The sequence below is a fragment of the Micromesistius poutassou genome (assembly GCF_964030765.1).
Source record: "Micromesistius poutassou genome assembly, chromosome: 21".
NCBI lineage: Eukaryota > Metazoa > Chordata > Actinopteri > Gadiformes > Gadidae > Micromesistius > Micromesistius poutassou.
This window is the reverse complement of record NC_140291.1, coordinates 1,151,094-1,168,593: the sequence shown is the minus strand read 5'-3', so window position 1 is coordinate 1,168,593 and position 17,500 is coordinate 1,151,094. Positions and strand designations below refer to the sequence as shown.

The 17,500-nt window shown below is 50.8% G+C and overlaps 4 protein-coding genes across 5 annotated transcripts in view; 2 read left to right on the top strand and 2 right to left on the bottom strand.

Moving 5' to 3' along the window:
• The window catches only part of twnk (twinkle mtDNA helicase), a 6,398-nt gene extending 1,175 nt beyond the window's left edge, over positions 1-5,223 (bottom strand). The window contains exons 1-6 of the mRNA XM_084485788.1: positions 5,174-5,223; positions 4,094-4,818; positions 2,881-3,589; positions 2,066-2,306; positions 1,459-1,566; positions 906-1,047 (exon numbers count right to left, since the gene is read on the bottom strand). Of these exons, the coding sequence (XP_084341914.1) occupies positions 906-1,047; positions 1,459-1,566; positions 2,066-2,306; positions 2,881-3,589; positions 4,094-4,783 (1,890 nt within the window). The 5' untranslated portion in view covers positions 4,784-4,818; positions 5,174-5,223. The remainder of the gene's footprint in view (positions 1-905; positions 1,048-1,458; positions 1,567-2,065; positions 2,307-2,880; positions 3,590-4,093; positions 4,819-5,173) is intronic.
• A 250-nt stretch (positions 5,224-5,473) lies between these two features.
• Positions 5,474-7,015, top strand: mrpl43 (mitochondrial ribosomal protein L43). Its single transcript, XM_084485797.1, has 3 exons — positions 5,474-5,737; positions 5,893-5,999; positions 6,548-7,015. Exons 1-3 carry the CDS (start codon positions 5,607-5,609, stop codon positions 6,751-6,753), a joined length of 444 nt encoding a protein of 147 aa, XP_084341923.1. The 5' UTR covers positions 5,474-5,606; the 3' UTR covers positions 6,754-7,015.
• A 4,907-nt stretch (positions 7,016-11,922) lies between these two features.
• On the bottom strand, positions 11,923-17,467 carry sema4gb (sema domain, immunoglobulin domain (Ig), transmembrane domain (TM) and short cytoplasmic domain, (semaphorin) 4Gb). Of its 2 annotated transcripts, none has more exons than XM_084485793.1 (6): positions 16,509-17,467; positions 15,400-15,622; positions 14,769-14,884; positions 13,940-14,094; positions 13,212-13,282; positions 11,923-13,098 (listed from the first exon to the last, which is right to left on the bottom strand). In XM_084485793.1, the coding sequence occupies exons 1-6, from the start codon at positions 16,572-16,574 to the stop codon at positions 12,050-12,052; spliced, it is 1,680 nt and encodes a 559-aa protein (XP_084341919.1). In that variant the 5' UTR covers positions 16,575-17,467; the 3' UTR covers positions 11,923-12,049. The 2 variants fall into 2 exon arrangements, with proteins under 2 accessions (XP_084341919.1, XP_084341920.1); XM_084485794.1 differs by having other exon boundaries at positions 11,924-13,098; positions 13,212-13,273; positions 16,509-17,465.
• slc68a1a (solute carrier family 68 member 1a) overlaps positions 16,624-17,500 on the top strand; it is a gene marked incomplete at its 5' end in the record, with an annotated part of 5,310 nt that continues 4,433 nt past the window's right edge. The window contains 2 exons of the mRNA XM_084485525.1: positions 16,624-16,684; positions 17,124-17,217. Coding sequence (XP_084341651.1) covers positions 16,624-16,684; positions 17,124-17,217 — 155 coding nt within the window. The remainder of the gene's footprint in view (positions 16,685-17,123; positions 17,218-17,500) is intronic.

The following is a 17,500-nucleotide window of genomic DNA, read 5'->3' as shown; positions in this document are numbered from 1 at the left end:
AGTGTACATCTAGGTGGTTACACCCACTTGTGATGTCACTGAGGAAAAGGAAACAAGCCGTTGGATTGTCCAACGGCTTGTAACGGCTAATCGCACTCACACCTGTTGGCATAATAACCCCCCCCCCCCCCCCCCCACTTTAAGATAAGAGTACAATGCAGCTAGTCTCACCGGACGAAAGGTCGCTGTCATTCATGTCTTGTCTTAAAACCTTCCCTTCCAAAAACGTTTGTAGATCAAACCTCATATGTTTGCATTCATTAAAACCTTACTGAGAGCTGCAGTCGACTTCTTTTAAGCTCGGACACGTCGAATTCGGAATATTTTAGCATGTAAAAAGAAACACTTTTCTTTTTAACGACCCTAGAGAAAGGTATTTCGTTCCTTCTCGCCAAGGAGCCGTTTGTTACACAGATGTTGACTAAAAGCCAAAATGCCTTCAACATTTCAACGGCCCTATTTAATTCCCGCCGTCTGTCTTTCTGTTCCACTTCAGATACTTTAAACCAGGGGTGTCCAACGTACGGCCCGCGGGCCTAATCCGGCCCGCAGTGTAATTTAATCCGGCCCGCCAGATAATATGTAATGTCTATCAGAACAGGCCCGCCGGCATATCGCATTTCAGCGTTAACGCGTTGGCGCGCGTCTTGGCGCGGTAACCCTGGCACGTCAACTCCGGCAGCCCGTAATCCCACAACCCCCCCCCCCCCCCCCCAGTCAACAATTCCGCCCGCGGACCCTGTTATAATGTAATGTAATCCCCAATTAATGCAATGCAATTGGCCCGCGACTTTGTCCAAGACTTAAATTTTGGCCCACTGTATATTGGAGTTTGACAGCCCTGCTTTAAACCCTTCACAGCCGTGAGTGTGACGTTGTGGAAGGTGAGCGGGATCCTCTCTTACTTTAGCCGAGCCGAAGATGGAGGCCGTCTGGAGCTCGCGGTCGTCCTCCTCCTTCCGGGGGTGGATGATGAGAGTGACGTGGCAGCAGCTGTTGGTGGCGAACTTCCGGAACGCCCCGACGATGTGGTCCTGCACGGCGAATCTGTGCGACATGCATGGCGTTAGCCAGGTGTCAATGAACCCTGAGGGGGAGCGATGATGACCAGCTCGTTGTACAGTATCATCCCCCTTATTATACGGCTACTGACTATAGAAATCTATCATTTGACCCAAAATATAATACATTTAGAATTATCTTTCCATCAAAAATATTCAATAAACAAAAAATGTAAATCGTAATAGAAATATACATATATCAATAAATGAAAAATAGTCACAAAAACGTTGTATTGCTCCCACTAAAAGGAAAAGTATATGAGACCAGAACTGCGTCCATACAAATGGTCCGTTATTCTTAGCGGCGGTCTGCTGATAACAGCCAACTCTACGTTGTCATTAATCTCACACAATATGAGACGCGTCTCCCATTTGGTATTAAAGTATTCCCACTGACTTGTCCACAGAGAGGTTCTCCTGGCCCATCATGAACTGCAGGTTGTCGATGACCACGTGGTTGATGTCGTACAGGTAGATGGCGTGCTGCATGGTGTCCAGCACCGCCCTACAAACAGGACAATGCATTGTTGTTATGCACTGCTGCCGCCATACCTGTGTCAGCGAGACGTCGACTCTTGTTGACTCCAATCTTAGTCGAAGCTACTTAATGGTACCCTCCTACATAACATGTTATTTGTGTATTCACAAACATTCTAGCGTTCATTTTGCTAACTAACTGGTAATTAATTTACAAAATAATTAGGGACACGACATACAAATCCATTAAACCACACTCAAAAAAAAAATCGATATATCATAGCGCAACATTTACAGAATCGCATCATTAACACTAGAATTGCAAAATTCTACATTTATTATATATATACTATTATATATCCAATCTATCTATCTCATAAATTAATCGTAACGTATACATCAGCCATACTGGGTTTGCCCTCGTCTCCTCTCACAACCTGGCTACCGTGAGGTTGCGACGTGCAACAGAGCCCGCCCCGCATGGCTGACCGGCCGCGGGGGTCTGGGAGCGGAGGAGCGGAGCCTACTTGATGTTCTGCTGGCCGTGGAAGGTCATGAAGTAGAGGGGCAGCTCCTCAAACTGGTCGGCCCAGTAGTCGTAGCGCTCCAGGTTGTCCTCCAGCCGCTGCATGGAGAACTGCGTCAGCATGATCTTGGCCAGCCGCACGTTGTTGATCTCGAAGCTGCCCCACAGCGTGTTGACGCCCTGCATGCACAGGTCCAGCGCCACCTCGCTGATGAAGGTGGTCTTCCCGCTGCCGGTGGGTCCTGGGAGACGGAGAGCGTTGGGTCAGTCACGGTCACAGTGCTTGAGAACAGTAAGCAGCCACAAAAAACAGGACACTTGAGTACGGTACAGCCTAGGGCTGGGCGATTAATCGAATTTTGATCGCGATTTCGATTTCAGAGTGAAACAATCACCAAACTAATATAATCGAGTTGAAACGATTAAAAAAAATACAGCTGGATTCATATCTGGACTTTATTTTCTATTTGACCATTCTGTGTATATTTTTAAGGGGAAATTTCGAAGTTCTCATTTACAAAGTGTTTTTTTTGGAGAGAAATTATGAATAAATGCATCATGTTTTCAAACTCAAAAATAATCGTTTGAATAATCGAGATTTCAATATTGACCAAAATAATCGTGATTATGATTTTTTCCATAATCAAGCAGCCCTAGTACAGGCTTCGTACTTGAGTACGGTACAGGGACACTCTGCCTAGTGTGAGTGCGCCCTAGGAAACATCTAAACCCCCCGACGTGATTGGTCGATACAAACCCCCATTTCATGAATGAAAACAGAAAACGCGCAGTAAGGGCGTAGCGGTGCGCTCTGACCCGTGAACACGGTGAGCTCCCCCTTGCGGTGGCCCTTCAGGATGCGGTTGAGCTCGGGGAAGCGGCTCCACTTGACGCCGGCCACCTGCTCCGTGTTGGCCAGCTCGCCGTACACATCGTCGCGCAGCTGCCGGAACGACACGATGGACTTGTGCGCGGCGGGGATGGCGCCCTTGACCACGCGCGCCAGGTTCTTCCCCAGGGCCAGCGCGGCGGCCGGCCGCGGCTGGTCGTCGCCGGGCCGCACCAGGCTGCAGCGCCGCAGGCCCAGCTTGCGCGAGAAGATGCGCGAGGCCTCCCAGGCGCGCATGTCCCCGCCCAGCCACAGGGTGACCCGCCGGAACTGCTCCAGGTAGGGCAGCAGCGACGGCGGCAGGCGCGTGTTGCCGCGCGGCAGGGCCACCGCCGGCAGACCCGCCCCCTGGCTCACCGCCAGCACGTCGAGCTCGCTGCCCGTCAGCACCACCTCCGCGTCGGGACGCCCCACCAGCGGCAGGCCGAACAGGTTGTGGTAGGAGCTGCTCCGGGGGACCGTGGTCTCCGTGTACTCCACGGCCCCGGGGTCGGCGGCGCTGCTCTGGGCGGAGAGGAGCTTCAGCCCCCTCAGCGCCGAGGAGGGCCCCCCGAACCAGGGGAAGACCAGGCTCCGGGTGGGCTTGAAGAACCGCACGCCGAACTTCTTGAGGGTGGCGTTGGTGATCTTGGTGATCTGGAACGAAGAGGTGAACGTCGGATTGGTCAGCGTTGACGCCGTCCATAACATCACTCCTCTTTATATCAATGAGTTTCCGTCGGGAGCTAAAGTCTAACATAAAAGAAGGCCTATTCCTATTCACGCCCAGGTATCATTTTACCAGGACTTTTCAAAAGGGGTGATATCATGCCGGCCAGGTGTGAGTGTGATTAGACGTTACAAGCCGTTTCCTGTGTTTTAGTGACATCACAAGTGCGGGTGTCCACCTAGACGTATGCTGGGTAGCATACGTCTACCAGCCAACTATCAGTCTACCAGCCTACCCAGTGGCCTGTAGCAAAGGTATCTTATCGTTCCACTCACACCTGGTGGCATAATACCACCCCTTTAAGAAACACATGCTCTCTGCTCACTGTCAAGTAATCGAAGAAGCTGCATTGAGAAGCACAAATTAACCCGAGACCCACAAAGTGCAGGATCTACGTTCCACATCCCATACAGAACAACACAAACCCATACCTGGAACATGGTCTTCACCAGCTGGGCCTCCTCGTCCGCCAGCTCAGAGAAGGGGACCGAGCTGGACCAGAACCGCTGCACCTCGGCCAGCTCGCTGGCCCTCTGCTCCTGCTCCTCGGGCGTATCCCCGTAGGCCAGCAGGACCCGGCTGCTGAGGAACGTCTGACCCTCCTTCTGCATCACCTCCAGGCAGTCCTGGAGGTCCTCCCAGCTGCCCTCCGCCAGCGTGTCCTTACACAGGAACTGCCCCGTGGTTTTGTCTATGAACATCGAGTAGGTGTCCTTCCCCGGGACCGCCCCGGGTTCCCCCGACGGTTCCACGAAGAGACTGGGCACGTGGAGGCAGCTGTAGCCATCGTGGAAGGGCACCTCTTTGGACCGAAGATACTGCTTGATGTCCGCGAGCGTGACGGGATTCACCAGGAAATCCACGGTGGACTTTGCGTCACTTTTGAGACCCCTGGATGCAGTGGGTGGTGGGAGGCGGTACGTGCTGCCAAGCAGCGACAAGTCTGTCCTTTGTGGTTGCGAACAAGGAGCGGCGGTTGGTCTGTGGGCATGACTGTGGCGTGGGAATCTCAAACACAGAGACGACCGGTGTCTCTGCTGTACGAGCCTTCGGGAGTCACGGGGGGACGGGACGACGCGCGGCAGGCAGGCGGTGCCTCTCAGCACCAGGCTTCTCCACATCGCTGCTGCTGCTGATCAAAGGTCCGACATTGAACCTGCAACACACACAGGATGTAACGTGGAGTTACATCAGTGGATGTTGATCCACCGGAGTAACATCGCACTTGATCATACGTAATGAGCCACACATATGCGATTCGTTTAAATACACCCCAAGAGTCTCATGACATTCCATTAATTGAATAGGTTGACTTGGGGATGCGACCCAATGACCTCGTCATTGGATCAGGGGGTATTATAAAGGACAGCATGACGGATATAAAGTAAATGCAATAGGAATAGAATACGACAGTTATGTTGAAATATAGATATCATGCATCAGGGAATAACAGAAGCAGCAGCCGGTTTAAACTAAGTGGTCATTCAACGAAAAGGTCGACTTTAGCTTACTCGTTCCGCTCGGAGCTTTGATCTTCTCCTCACACATGCTTTCTGACGCGGGCTTTCTGGTACGTCATCAAAATAAGTCCGCCTAAACCAACTTCTTACTTTTACTGAACCACCTCAACCGTTATAATTTAATGAATGAATAAAAAAATATATACACTTCATTATTATCATTTTTTTATTAATATGTTCGCAAATTGAAATAATACTTTAATTTAGTGAACGGCAATCTTTAATTTGAAACTATTCCTATCGCTCCTATCGCCCTATTGTGTTTCCTCCCGGAATACATTCTGGATGCACCGCATGTTGTACATGGCTGTCGATTCGTCCTCTATACATTTGATCTTTATGTCACCGTATTGATAGATATATATATTTTGAAGTCGGTAGGGTGTTATTAAATACTCCTCAACATTTAATAGGACGTTGAAAAATGACGTCCAGGGGAACACCAAGTCGCTTTCTCCAAAGCGTTCTGCAGAACGGCGTCGGCCGATACGTCTGTCAGCTGAAACGCATCTCGATCATCTTCTCCAAAAACGCACAGAGTTCATTAGGAGTCAGGTGAGACGATGACCGAATATCTGATGAAGGTATTGGACGGGGGCCGTATGGAGAATACAGTGAACACGGCCAGGGTCTCTCCACAGTAATATCTGGAGACGCGTAGAGAAAGTCCGAACAAGGCTCACTGACTGACACTTATTTTGGTTTCACAGGGAATTCATTGAAGAAGGTGTGGTGGATTATGCGAAGAACAACCCTGGAACTGTGGTGTACGTGTCCCCGAACACCAGCAGGATACCCAAGATAGTGGCTGAGTATCGTAAGTAGGCCTACCTGTTATAACAACCTTGCATATGCTTCTTCTGTAATGTTTTTTATTACCCTTACTATGAAGATAATGTTCTGCAAGTATGACTAATTGACTTAAATGATAAAAAATCAAATGATTTGTAACCGCAAGAACCGAGATGGTTAATCAAGTATCAGGGACTAATGTATGCTGAATGTATCAGGACTATTCACTAACAAATCATTTGACCGAAATTCCTCTGATTAAAGCTGGGAAATCGTGGTCAACGGGTCAAGTGGTTGATTGTAATGAAAATATTTCGTTCATCTAAAGTTGATGTGTATAGTATCACAGTATATGGTCACTGGCCGCTATTGCCTGTAGGGGGCGCTGTAATAACATCTAGATTTGATTGGCACTGGGCCGTTCGCATAACACATTTTTTCACACAGTGGAGTGGTGTAAATGCAATTTGTAAGAACATATTCGATTTCAAAGAGCCGTCCATGCCATGTGTCCGACATCTTATCCCCCCCCCCCCCCCCCCCCCCGCAATATCTCATCTCGTCTCTGTGCAGTGAACGGCAACGTGCGAGAGGAACTGGTGACGAGCAAAACATCCAAGGAGATCTTGGAGCTCATAAACAAGCTGACAAACCAGTCTGGTCTGGACGTCATCCGTCTCCGCAAGCCTTTCCACACAGACAGCCCCAGTATCCAGGGCCAGTGGCATCCCTTCACCAACAGAGCCCCGTCCATCGGACCCATCAGACCGCTACCCTGAAGGACTACAGAGAGACTCAACCTGGGCTTGATTGAGACTAAACCGGAGTCAGACTGACGCACCTGAGGATGATTATTTGTATCATTGTTTAGGGAAGTTTCTTGACTGGTTCCGTTGAGCTTATTGAATAGGATCTCACTCCTCATATGTTGGGAGTACAGCAAATGGTTTGTCACATGAAGCAGATCTCAATGCTGCAGCATGTTTCTACTGCGAACAGCAGCTGTGACTTAAGATGAATGAAATAAACCTTTTTTTGGAGTATGTTGTTCTGTCTAAATTCCTGATTCACTTTGAAGGGCGGATAGGAAGGCCTCGCTTTTCCATGCCAATGTTTCTAAATGGACTGCATTTTTATAGTGCTTTTGAGTGGCCACTCAAAGCGCCTACAATATTGCCTAACATTCACCCATTCATGCACACATTCACACAGCGACGGTGGTGTCAACCACGCAACACTTTACACACAAAACAAACGTGCAGATATGGACCTTTTTTTATTATTATTTGGCAGATATAGACAATGATACACTTTTAACACTTGATGGTAATCCAATTTGGGTTAAGTATGCACAACTAATGACACATTACCCACACATTCAAATGATCGGAGACAGGGTTGACCAGGTGACCTTCCTGATGCTTGGAAGGGTAACCTCTCCATCCCCCTCCCTAACCTCACTCCCTCACCCTCCCTAGCCTAACCCCCCTCCCCCTCCCCCCAGGAGTTGATTTGGCCAGTTTGCCCCAGGCTGGTTGAACAAACAAATCAGCTCTCTGCTTTCTTTGCTATTCTCCAAACCGAAAAATACTTCAATCTTCAATCCATCATCGTTTGGACAGTATGCTGCACGCAGCTGCCCTCGTTTCACCCTTCCTGTGTGTGTGTGTGTGGGGGGGGGGGTGGGGGTGCCTACCAGGCCAGAATAGCAAGTAAGCACATGTTCGTCAGGAATACAAATGAGTGAAGTGTTTGCAACGCTGGGAATGGATTTTAGTGATGACTGGGGCGGTTCCTTCGCGTTCTGATGAGGGATGGATTCCAGCCGACTGGTACGAAGAATCTGTCACAGTTGGAGATGGCGAAGCAGCTATGAAAAATAGATTTCTGCGGAGGGCAGCGAGTGTGAGCTGACTGTCTATAGGAGGAGAGTGGGGAATCATGACATGTCTAGAACAAGGGAACTTTACACTGCTGCAGCAGTGATACTGTGATTTCCACCAGCAGTGTGTGTGTGTGTGTGAGTGGTTAAGGGGACCTGGTTGGATATTTAACGGACAGCGAGCTGCCAGCCTCCTACTGAATTGATTCATCAGTAGAACCAACTTTAATAAAGCATAGAAAGAGAAACAGCTGTACTAGGACAAGTAGAAAATAAATGTTTCACGATCTGAAAAGGGACAACCATCTTGAGCAAAATATACCATAGAAAAGCCCACCAAGGCGTGAACAACCACGGCGTCAATATGAAAATATTTATCGTTTTTTGTTGTTTTGTATGAAATTATCTCGCACTACAAACCGTTTTCATTACCCTACTCCTTCCAACTTTTTCCCATTGGAAAATATAAGTATATGACAGCAACATCAAGCACCACGTCACATCACAACCAAGCTCCTTGATGCTAAATGACAGCGTGTGGCCGGCCACTAGCACTGCAACGCTCTCTGAACAGAGATTCTGTTGCTTAGCTACTACCTAAGAGACCTTAGAGACCGCCAGAATTAGCTCCTTTTCTAGGGCCTTCTGCAAACATGTGTTTTTTAGTTGTCACTGTTTTATATATATATATATATATGTGTTTTATATGTTTTTTATATATATATATATAATTATAAATCTCATTGAATTGTGTCATAAAAGCTTCATAAATATAACTCCTGTTAAGCCTTTTGAGATTATACCTGTGATTACTGGCTATATGAATTGAATTGAATTGAATTGAATTGAATTGAATTGAATTGAATTGAATTGAATTGAATGCAATCAAATTGAATCGAATTGAATCAAATCAAATGGGTGACTGATTGGCTCCAGGGGGTTCAGGAGCGATAGGCGTGGGCAGAAGGGCCCGGCACAACCCCCCCCCCCCCCGGGTACCGGCAGTGTGAGCCGACAAGATCGGATCGGTGTGTGTGAACATGTTTCCTGGGAAATCTTGCTGACATTCCCTCAGGGCTGCTGACACAGAAAATGATTGCGTTTCCTTTTTCTTGCAAGATGATGCAAAGTGGTTCATGCCTGTGCAAAGGACAGCGGGAATGGAATATATATGGAAATAAATATAACATGGTATATAAATTACAAATAGGTAGTAACTGTTATCTTAAGCTATTGTATAGTACGCAGGCTTACATTTCAAAATAATACCAATACTATACACAGTCAGCTAAGATTGTTGTCGTTTACAAAAAAGTAGAACTACGTCAAAGTCGTTTCAACAAAAGTGCAAATGGTGACGTCTCTTGTGACAACAGCAGTTTCTTTGGCCACATGATCCGAGGCTGTTTCTTCCAGGGGCTGGCGGTCCTCAGCAGGGTCCGGGGCCTAATGTGGCCCTCCGTCGACGGGGGGTCCTGACTGTGTCTTTGTGTACAGAGAGAAACAGGGGGAGGACGCTTTCCATTGATCTTTCTGACCGCAGGGAAACCACACAATGTCATGTCGTCCCGTTTCCATGCCCCGTTGTAAACAGAGTCCTTCAGTGTGATGAAAAGAAAATATTCCCGTTGTGTTTTCCATTCACTGGAAGAGCCGGAATATCTATGAAAAGACAACTATTGGTTTGCCTATAATTAATCAAATAGCAGGTCTACCTCACCTTGTTCATAATTAACCATACCAGCTAATCACACAGTCAAACAGAGTGTGTGTGTGTGTGTGTGTGTGTGTGTGTGTGTGTGTGTGTGCGTGTGTGTGTGATAAATCACAAGTCTTTGGCTCGTAAGCCAAATGTTTAAATGCTAATCCGGCAGCACTAGCAGTAACCCACATCCCATAATCCTTCTCCTCGCAACTTACTAGTAGCACAAGACAGGAGCTCTTTGGGGAGAAGGAAGAGCACTCCTAATTGATTAGTGGCTATCCTAGCAATTTGTGAGCTAATTGTGGTGGACTTTGCTTGACAGATGGCAGGCAGGTTACAATAGGGCGAGAGGAAGAGAGAGAGAGAGAGAGAGAGAGAGAGAGAGAGAGAGAGAGAGAGAGACGGTGAGAGAGACAGGGTGAGAGAGACAGGGTGTGGGGAAGATAGAGTGAGGGTGAGAGATGGAGTGAGGGTGAGAGAGTGACAGGGTGAGAGAGAGAGAGCGAGAGCGAGGGTAAGACAGATGAGAGGGAGAGAGATAGAGGGTGAGAGAAAGGTTAGATGAGAAGATCGTTGAGGTTTGATCCACCTGGGGCCTCCCATTGGACCAGATTCAGATCGAACCATACATCCCCTGGTAGGTACCGACCCTGAATCAATGAAGGATCCACTGGGTCGGCCAACTGTTATCAAACAGGTGTGGTGTGTTTTCCCCCTGGTGCCTCACCCCATTAATCTAAAGCGCTCGCTGCATTCAATCTCCTGTCCTCTCTCTACATCTCTCTCTGTCTCTCTCTCTCTCTCTCTCTCAGCAGCCAGCCAGGGGACAAGCTCCTGCTGTCGCTCGTGTCGTGACGGACACACAACCCGAGTGCCGGGAGAGACTCCAGGGAGCCCACAAGCGCTGACTCAACAGGAGGAACACACACACACACGCACACACACACACACACACACAGCCATCGATCCAACAACGGCCAGCAGGACAGCCCTGTAATGGTGGGCTTCTCAAGTGCAAGGTTACACACTCCTTTTAAAGCTAATTACTACGGATGTAAAGCCATTACGGTCCGTCTACACCAAGGTCATTCGGTGAGTCCTTTCCAAAAGGTGATGGTTGTTTTAGCACTGCACTGACGTCAGATAAAGGCCGAGGGCATGGGGGGGGGGGGACTTGGGGGGGACGACTGGGTTGCCAAACGCAGTTTGTCAGTGTGAAGATCCTTTAGCTCGGACATGTAGCATTGGGCATGTCGCCAGCATCAGCATTTTCAAAGCATTTACTGAAGAACGATTCAGCGACCAAATGGGATTTGAAAAAGAAAGTTATGGGTTGAAGTATCGGTGACTATTTTAAGAGCTTTAAAAGAAAAAAAAGCTTGAAAAGGAAAGCGATACACGTCACAATGACGTCTCCGTCCCGATCTCCTCCGCTCCCCTCACCAGAGTGAGTCTGTGTGGCCCCAGGAGGTCCCTGCAGCAACACGGTGCCAGCAGGTGTCATTGATTAATAATTAACCCGACCCTATTCCACATGATGAACTACTGCCGCTACCAGGACAGGAGCTCCTCCCACACACACACTCACTGAGGAAACCAATCAGAACCAGGTCAGTAGAAAAAAAAGAAAAGTCGTTTTGATTTTTGCTACCATTTTGGACCAATCGCACTGCTACTATTTGCTATAACAGTTATGCTATATATACCAGTTATACACACAAAGGTGGTTTAAAATATGCCTTGTCTTAAAAGTAAGATTTGTCTAACAAGCTGTGCTTCAATGGAGCGGGTTCCTCTGAATTCCTCTGAGTGTCTCTTAAAATACACGATCCCATCTCCCGTTTGGTTTGGACCGTTTCAAACAAGTACACAGATGATCAACTTGACTTCCGTAGTGGCGCTTTCCAAGCGATTTTGGCTACTTCAGAGTGAAACGTGCCTCTGATTCGCCTACTCCACCACGCATCGCAGCGCTCTCCAATGATTTCAGAGAGACCATTCGGTTAACCCGGAACAGGCAAAGAGCGTGAGTGTCTTGCTCAAAGGCACCTCGGTCTTTCCAAGGGGTCCTTTAGTCAGTGATCCGTTCCCCACTCCCGACTGAGGTAGGATCGTTTCAACTCGCGTCCTCATTGCCTTTAGTGTGACTCAATGAGACCATTTCACGCGGTACTGTCAGGCCGGTGTCCCACATGTTTTTCACAGCTTTTCCTCTCAGTGTACATGATGCTAAGGATCCTCCAGTGTGGACTGAAATACACGGGCAGCTTGTTCAAAGGGGGGGGGGGGGGGGGGAGAACGGGAGACTTCCAGTTCAGACCAAGCCCAAACGACAGCAGCAGCAGCAGCAGCATCCTCCTCTCGTTCAACCCAAGTTAGTCCTCAACCGCCACAAGGGGTCGCTCTCGGGGGGGGGGGGGGGTAAATCCAAAATAGACAAAACAGCGATACCTATTAAAGCCGCGAGGTGGCGGAGGGAGGCGGAGCTCTAAATGGAGCTCTCGTCGGGCAGCACGTCGTCCAGCTGCGTGTGCTTCCTCTGCTCCAGGATGCGGTTCAGCTCCTCGGTGAAGGAGTGGTACAGCGGCGAGGTGCCCTCCTGGTCCACCTGCCGCAGCAGCACGTAGCTGTTGCCGTTCATCTTGCGCAGCACGCTGGGCAGCGTGGACGACAGCCCGTTGGCGAACTCGGGCGGCGGCGGCGGCGGCGGGGCCGCGAGCGTGGACAGGGCCAGGGGCAGGGGCAGGGGCGGGGCGGCGGGCGGCGGCGGCGTCGTCTTGCACGTCGGCGACATCCGCCCCTGGCCCGCCACGATCTGCAGGAAGCCGTCCAGGGGGTCGTCCAGGCTGGACAGCGAGTCGGAGCGCCGGGCGCCCAGCCGGCCGTTGCAGTGGCCCGAGATGGTGTGCAGCTCCAGCGGCGAGCTGCGCCGCCGCAGCGCCTCCGTCTCGCCCAGGATCTGCAGCCCCTGCTGGGAGAACTTGCGCGTGCGGTGGCGGCGGCGGCTGGCGGCCGTGCAGCAGCTGACGTAGAGCAGCACCACGGCCAGCACCAGGCACAGCCCGCCCAGCACCGCCACCAGGGAGACGTACACGGCCTCCATGTGGCGGTACGTCCCCGACCCGGACGCCGACGGCTGCGGGGCCGGCGGCGAGGGCAGCGGCCGCTCCGTGGGGCCGCCGGTCGTGGCGGCGGCGACGGGCGGCGACTCCGTGGGGTCGGGCGTCGGCGACGGGGTCGCGGTGGCGTCGGCGTTGTCGGAGTGGTAACTGGGGTCCGTGTGGACGCGCACGGAGTACTGGCGCACGGGCACCCAGATGGCGTTCTCCACGGCGAAGCAGCGGTAGGTGCCGCCCTGTGCGGCCCGCGCACCCACGATCAGCAGGCCGTCGGTGCCCACGCGGTAGCCGGCGGTCAGGCTGTAGCCCTGGAGCTCGCGGCCGTTGAGCGTCCAGCGGGGCGTGGCCAGGTTGGAGTGCAGCTCGCACTGCAGGAGGACGTCGTCGCCTGCCATGACGGAGCGCCCCCGCTGGGCCACTGGGGGGGGACAGCAGGCGAGGAAGGACAATGAGAGGGACGGGCAAACGGTACACAACACATCGGGTGTCGCGCGTGTGTGAGTGTGTGTGCGTGCGTGTGCCAACACATACCGTATCCTGTGCTGTTCCTGCAGCCCCTGGTTCCTCTGATAATGTCCTGGGTCAGGTTCGACCTGAAACCACTTTTAAAAGTCATTGTATTGAAACGGTACATCTCAGTTAATTTCACCGTTCGGCGTTTAGGACAGCCTATAAATCATCCTGGGCCGGGCTGGCTTCATTAGCTGTGCCGTATCTCGCGGCACAAAGAGGAGAGCCAGCAGGAGGGGGCTGTGCGATTAGTGCCGTAATAGAGATTAAGATATCTGCAGCTCGCTCATGCAGAGCGAATGAGTCTGGATACAAAACAGCCCCTGCTCCTCCACCAATCACAACGCGTGGCTGTGCATGTTGGGATGTGTCTTTGCGAGTGGATGGGCAGGTGGTGTGTGTGTGTGTGTGTGTGTGTGTGTGTGTGTGTTGCACTGATAATAAGCGGTCTTCGGCCCTATTGGGAGGTCTCTCTGTGTACATATGCTAATCATCCACCAAATTGACCAATCAAATAAATTAAACACCAGCTCAACTTTGATCACACACTTGGGTACACGGGTGTGTGTGTGTGTGTGTGTGTGTGTGTGTGAGCACACATCTATGTGCATGTTCTCCAAACACGTGTGTGTGTGTGTGTGTGTGTGTGTGTGCGTGCGCGTGTGTGTGTGTGTGTCTGTCTGTCTGTCTGTCTGTCTGTCTGTCTGTCTGTCTGTCTGTCTGTCTGTCTGTCTGTGTCTCTCCCTCACCTTCGGCCGTGCGCTGCGACCTCCACGCAGCTCCTCCGGTCCCAGGCGCAGAAGGGGTCCCGGGCGAAGACGCAGTCGTAGCAGGAGGTGTACCTCCGGCAGGTCGCCATGGGAACCTGCACCACGGCGGAGTAGGAGCCCACAAACACTCTCCGCTGTGAGGGAGGGGGCAGAGGTCAGTGACATGATCGGTCGGGCTGATAACAGACCATCGACGGCTGCATAGACAGGGTTTGATTTTTTTTAGGTCAGAGCATTTGATTTATTGATTGCTGATCGGGATGTAAAGAGAATTTCAAAATGCATCTTCAATAAATTGCGTCTCTTTAGACATTCTGGGGAGTGTGTTCGGTCGATGGCTGGTGTGAGCAGCGCCACCTGGCCCAGAGATTGATTGGCTGATTGGACTCCTGGGCTGGGTGAGGCTGGGTGAGGCTGGGTGAGGCTGGGTGAGGCTGGGTGAGGCTGGGTGATGCTGGGTGAGGCTGGGTGAGGCTGGGTGAGGCTGGGTGAGGCTGGGTGAGGCTGGGTGAGGCTGGGTGATGCTGGGTGAGGCTGGGTGAGGCAGACTGCAAAGCCGCGGGGGCATTTGTAATCAAGGCACACAGAGGTTAGACCAGCCACCCCCACACACGCACACCTCCAGAGGGAGAGAGCTGTGACGTGCTGCTCTGCATTCAAACACACAACACAACTCCAATAAACTGGCTTCCACACCACACCTACCCGTGTCCTGGACGGGGCGCCCAGCTAATCCACTGAGGTGTGTGTATGGGTGGCAGGGTCACACACATACATAAACGTATACATAATAGATCGATATACGTACCATGACTGGGGAGAGGACTAAGCTCTCTATGGGCTGGGGCTTATCAAACAGCTGCAGCTCCTCGATGATGTGCATTTCTCCGGCGATGTCTACCGCTCGGTGCAGCCAGCCATGATCTGACGGAACACATGCTTTAATTAGAACAGACGAGATGTAAACAAGGTATCCTGTCTTATCGCCGGGGAAGGAAGAGTGACGTTCGTTTACCTTGATAGACCATTTCCAAAAACTCCAGGAATGTAAATCTTAAATAGCACCAATTAATTAATTAATTAATCATTAATCATGCAACACGTGTAGCCATTTAATATATGTTGTATATGTATTTGACAAGTATGTAACTTCCTCTACAGCATGATTTTAATGAAAGGCTTTCCCCCAGGAATATAAATCATAAATAGCATCCATCTGCTGCAAAAGGTGCAGGTGCAGGTGTAATTACACGCAATACACGCAAGCAACCAATTCTTTATAAGCTAATTTAATCAGGAAGCAGCCAAGAACATCCTGCCTACTTTCCCCTCCCCATGTCCCGTTTTTTTTTTAAACTAAAGTATCATCTCCAAAAAAAAAAATCATTTTGAAGAAACTTTCAGCTCGAGTGAAATGCATCAAATGAAAAACGACTCACCGGTTCCTAAGAAGAAGACGGCATACACGTCTCCGTCCAGCGCCGTCACCTTGTGCACGGCGATCTTCACGTAGTTCACGTTCCTCTTGAACATGAGAGGACGCGCGCCCACGGGGTGCACCTGGCCGGCCACCAGGGGGTGCCGTCGGGCGAAGGTGAGCACGCTGTCGGGCAGGTCCCGGGATGAGTTGATGCCCAGGTTCCGGTGCACGTCCGTTATGCACTGGAGGCAGGAACGGACGGACAGATGAGACACAGACGGGCAGGGTGAGAGAGACAGACAGGACCCGACAGTCAGACAGACATAGAGGGAGAGATAGACAGTCAGGCAGACAGAGTGAGAGAGACGGGTGAGACGGACAGACAGTCAGACAGTCAGACAGACAGACATCGAGGGAGAGACAGACAGATAGTCATTGACATAAAAAGTGAGTGCGACAAGAAAATACGATAGAGAGAGCGAGATAAAAGCAGGAGAATAGAAGGCTTGACAGACATTGATAATTTATTTTTAATAAGGCAATTATTCCCTCTATTGAGGAATAAAAGGCAATTTAAAGGCGAGACAGAAGATGGTGTTGGTGGTGGTGATGGTGTGGTGGTGGTGGTGTGGTGATGGTGTGGTGGTGGTGGTGTGGTGATGGTGTGGTGGTGGTGATGGTGGCAGTGTGATGATGGTGGTGGTGGTGATGGTGAGGGTGTTATGGCCGTGTGGTGGTGGTGGTGTGGTGATGGTGTGGTGGTGGTGATGCTGTGATGGCCGTGTGGTGGTGGTGATGGTGTGATGGCCGTGTGGTGGTGGTGATGGTGTGATGGCCGTGTGGTGGTGGTGGTGGTGATGGTGTGCAGGTGGTGTGGTGGTGGTGGTGATGGAGTGATGGCCGTGTGGTGGTGGTGATGGTTTGGTGGCCGTGTGGTGGTGGTGTGGTGGTGGTGTGGTGATGGTGTGGTGGTGGTGATGGTGTGCAGGTGGTGTGGTGGTGGTGGTGATGGTGTTATGGCCGTGTGGTGGTGGTGATGGTGTGGTGATGGTGTGGTGGTGGTGGTGATGGTGTGATGGCCGTGTGGTGGTGGTGGTGTGGGTCTGGAGGGGGGGGGGGTGGACCTACAGAGCCGGGTCTGGGTTCCGGAACCTTCCCGGTGTATTCCCTCCACTTGGAGTCCAGGACCTCCATGTAGGGCCCGTCGAAGGCCGACTGCACGTCTGCGAAGGAGTACTGGCAGATGGCAGACGCCTTGATGTTCTTCCTGAAACACGACACCGGTCAAAATACAGTCAGCGAAGGTACGGGAGAGTTCCTTATTCAGCCCTCTGTTCTCCTTTGTGTTAACTAGGGGCTCTGCGTCACGCAGCTCAGGTTCCAGACCCATTAGGAAGCACGCACCCCTCCGATGACAGAGGCAGGGGTAAACAAACGCAGGAGAATGTTCCGGGGGTGAATCATGTGGGTGATGCCGCGGGCGTCAAGAGGAGCGAAGACTGAATGAAGAGTGAGGACACTCCTGCTTTTCTCCCCCTTTTTCTTCTCCTTCTTCTTCTTCATCTGCTTTTCTCCCCCTTTTCTTCCTCTTCTTCCTCCTCTTCTTCTTCACAGTCACAGTGTTATCTTGGGGGTTTTGAAGCCCCGGCATTCATCATTTCACTGACAGCTGGCGTAATCCCCGCGCCTTAACTCGAGTTTACTCAGGCTCAGTCGGCAAGCGACTTGTTTTTCCGTTGGCAGGAAGTAATCACTTCTTCGTGGGGTCTGGTTCTTCTTCGGTGTCTCTCGTGGTGGAGGGGCTGAGGCTGCGTCTGAGCCAGGGAACGGGGGAACGGTGAACTAAGCCCACTTGTTGTTGTTTCCTCTGCCCCGCTGAAAGAACCAAGTCCACTCTACACACCATCACAGCCACGGCGGGGTAACAGTTCAATGGACCAAAACGACAACTGCAACGATATTTTAACAAGAACAAAAGCATGAATACAAACAAAATCATATTTACTGTTCCAGAACAGAACGGTTAATTCATTCTCCGAAAGTGGTTCATAACAGTATAATTCATTTCAAATTCCAAGTTCTGAATTCCATTTCAGAAAGTTGATTTGGGTATTTAAAAT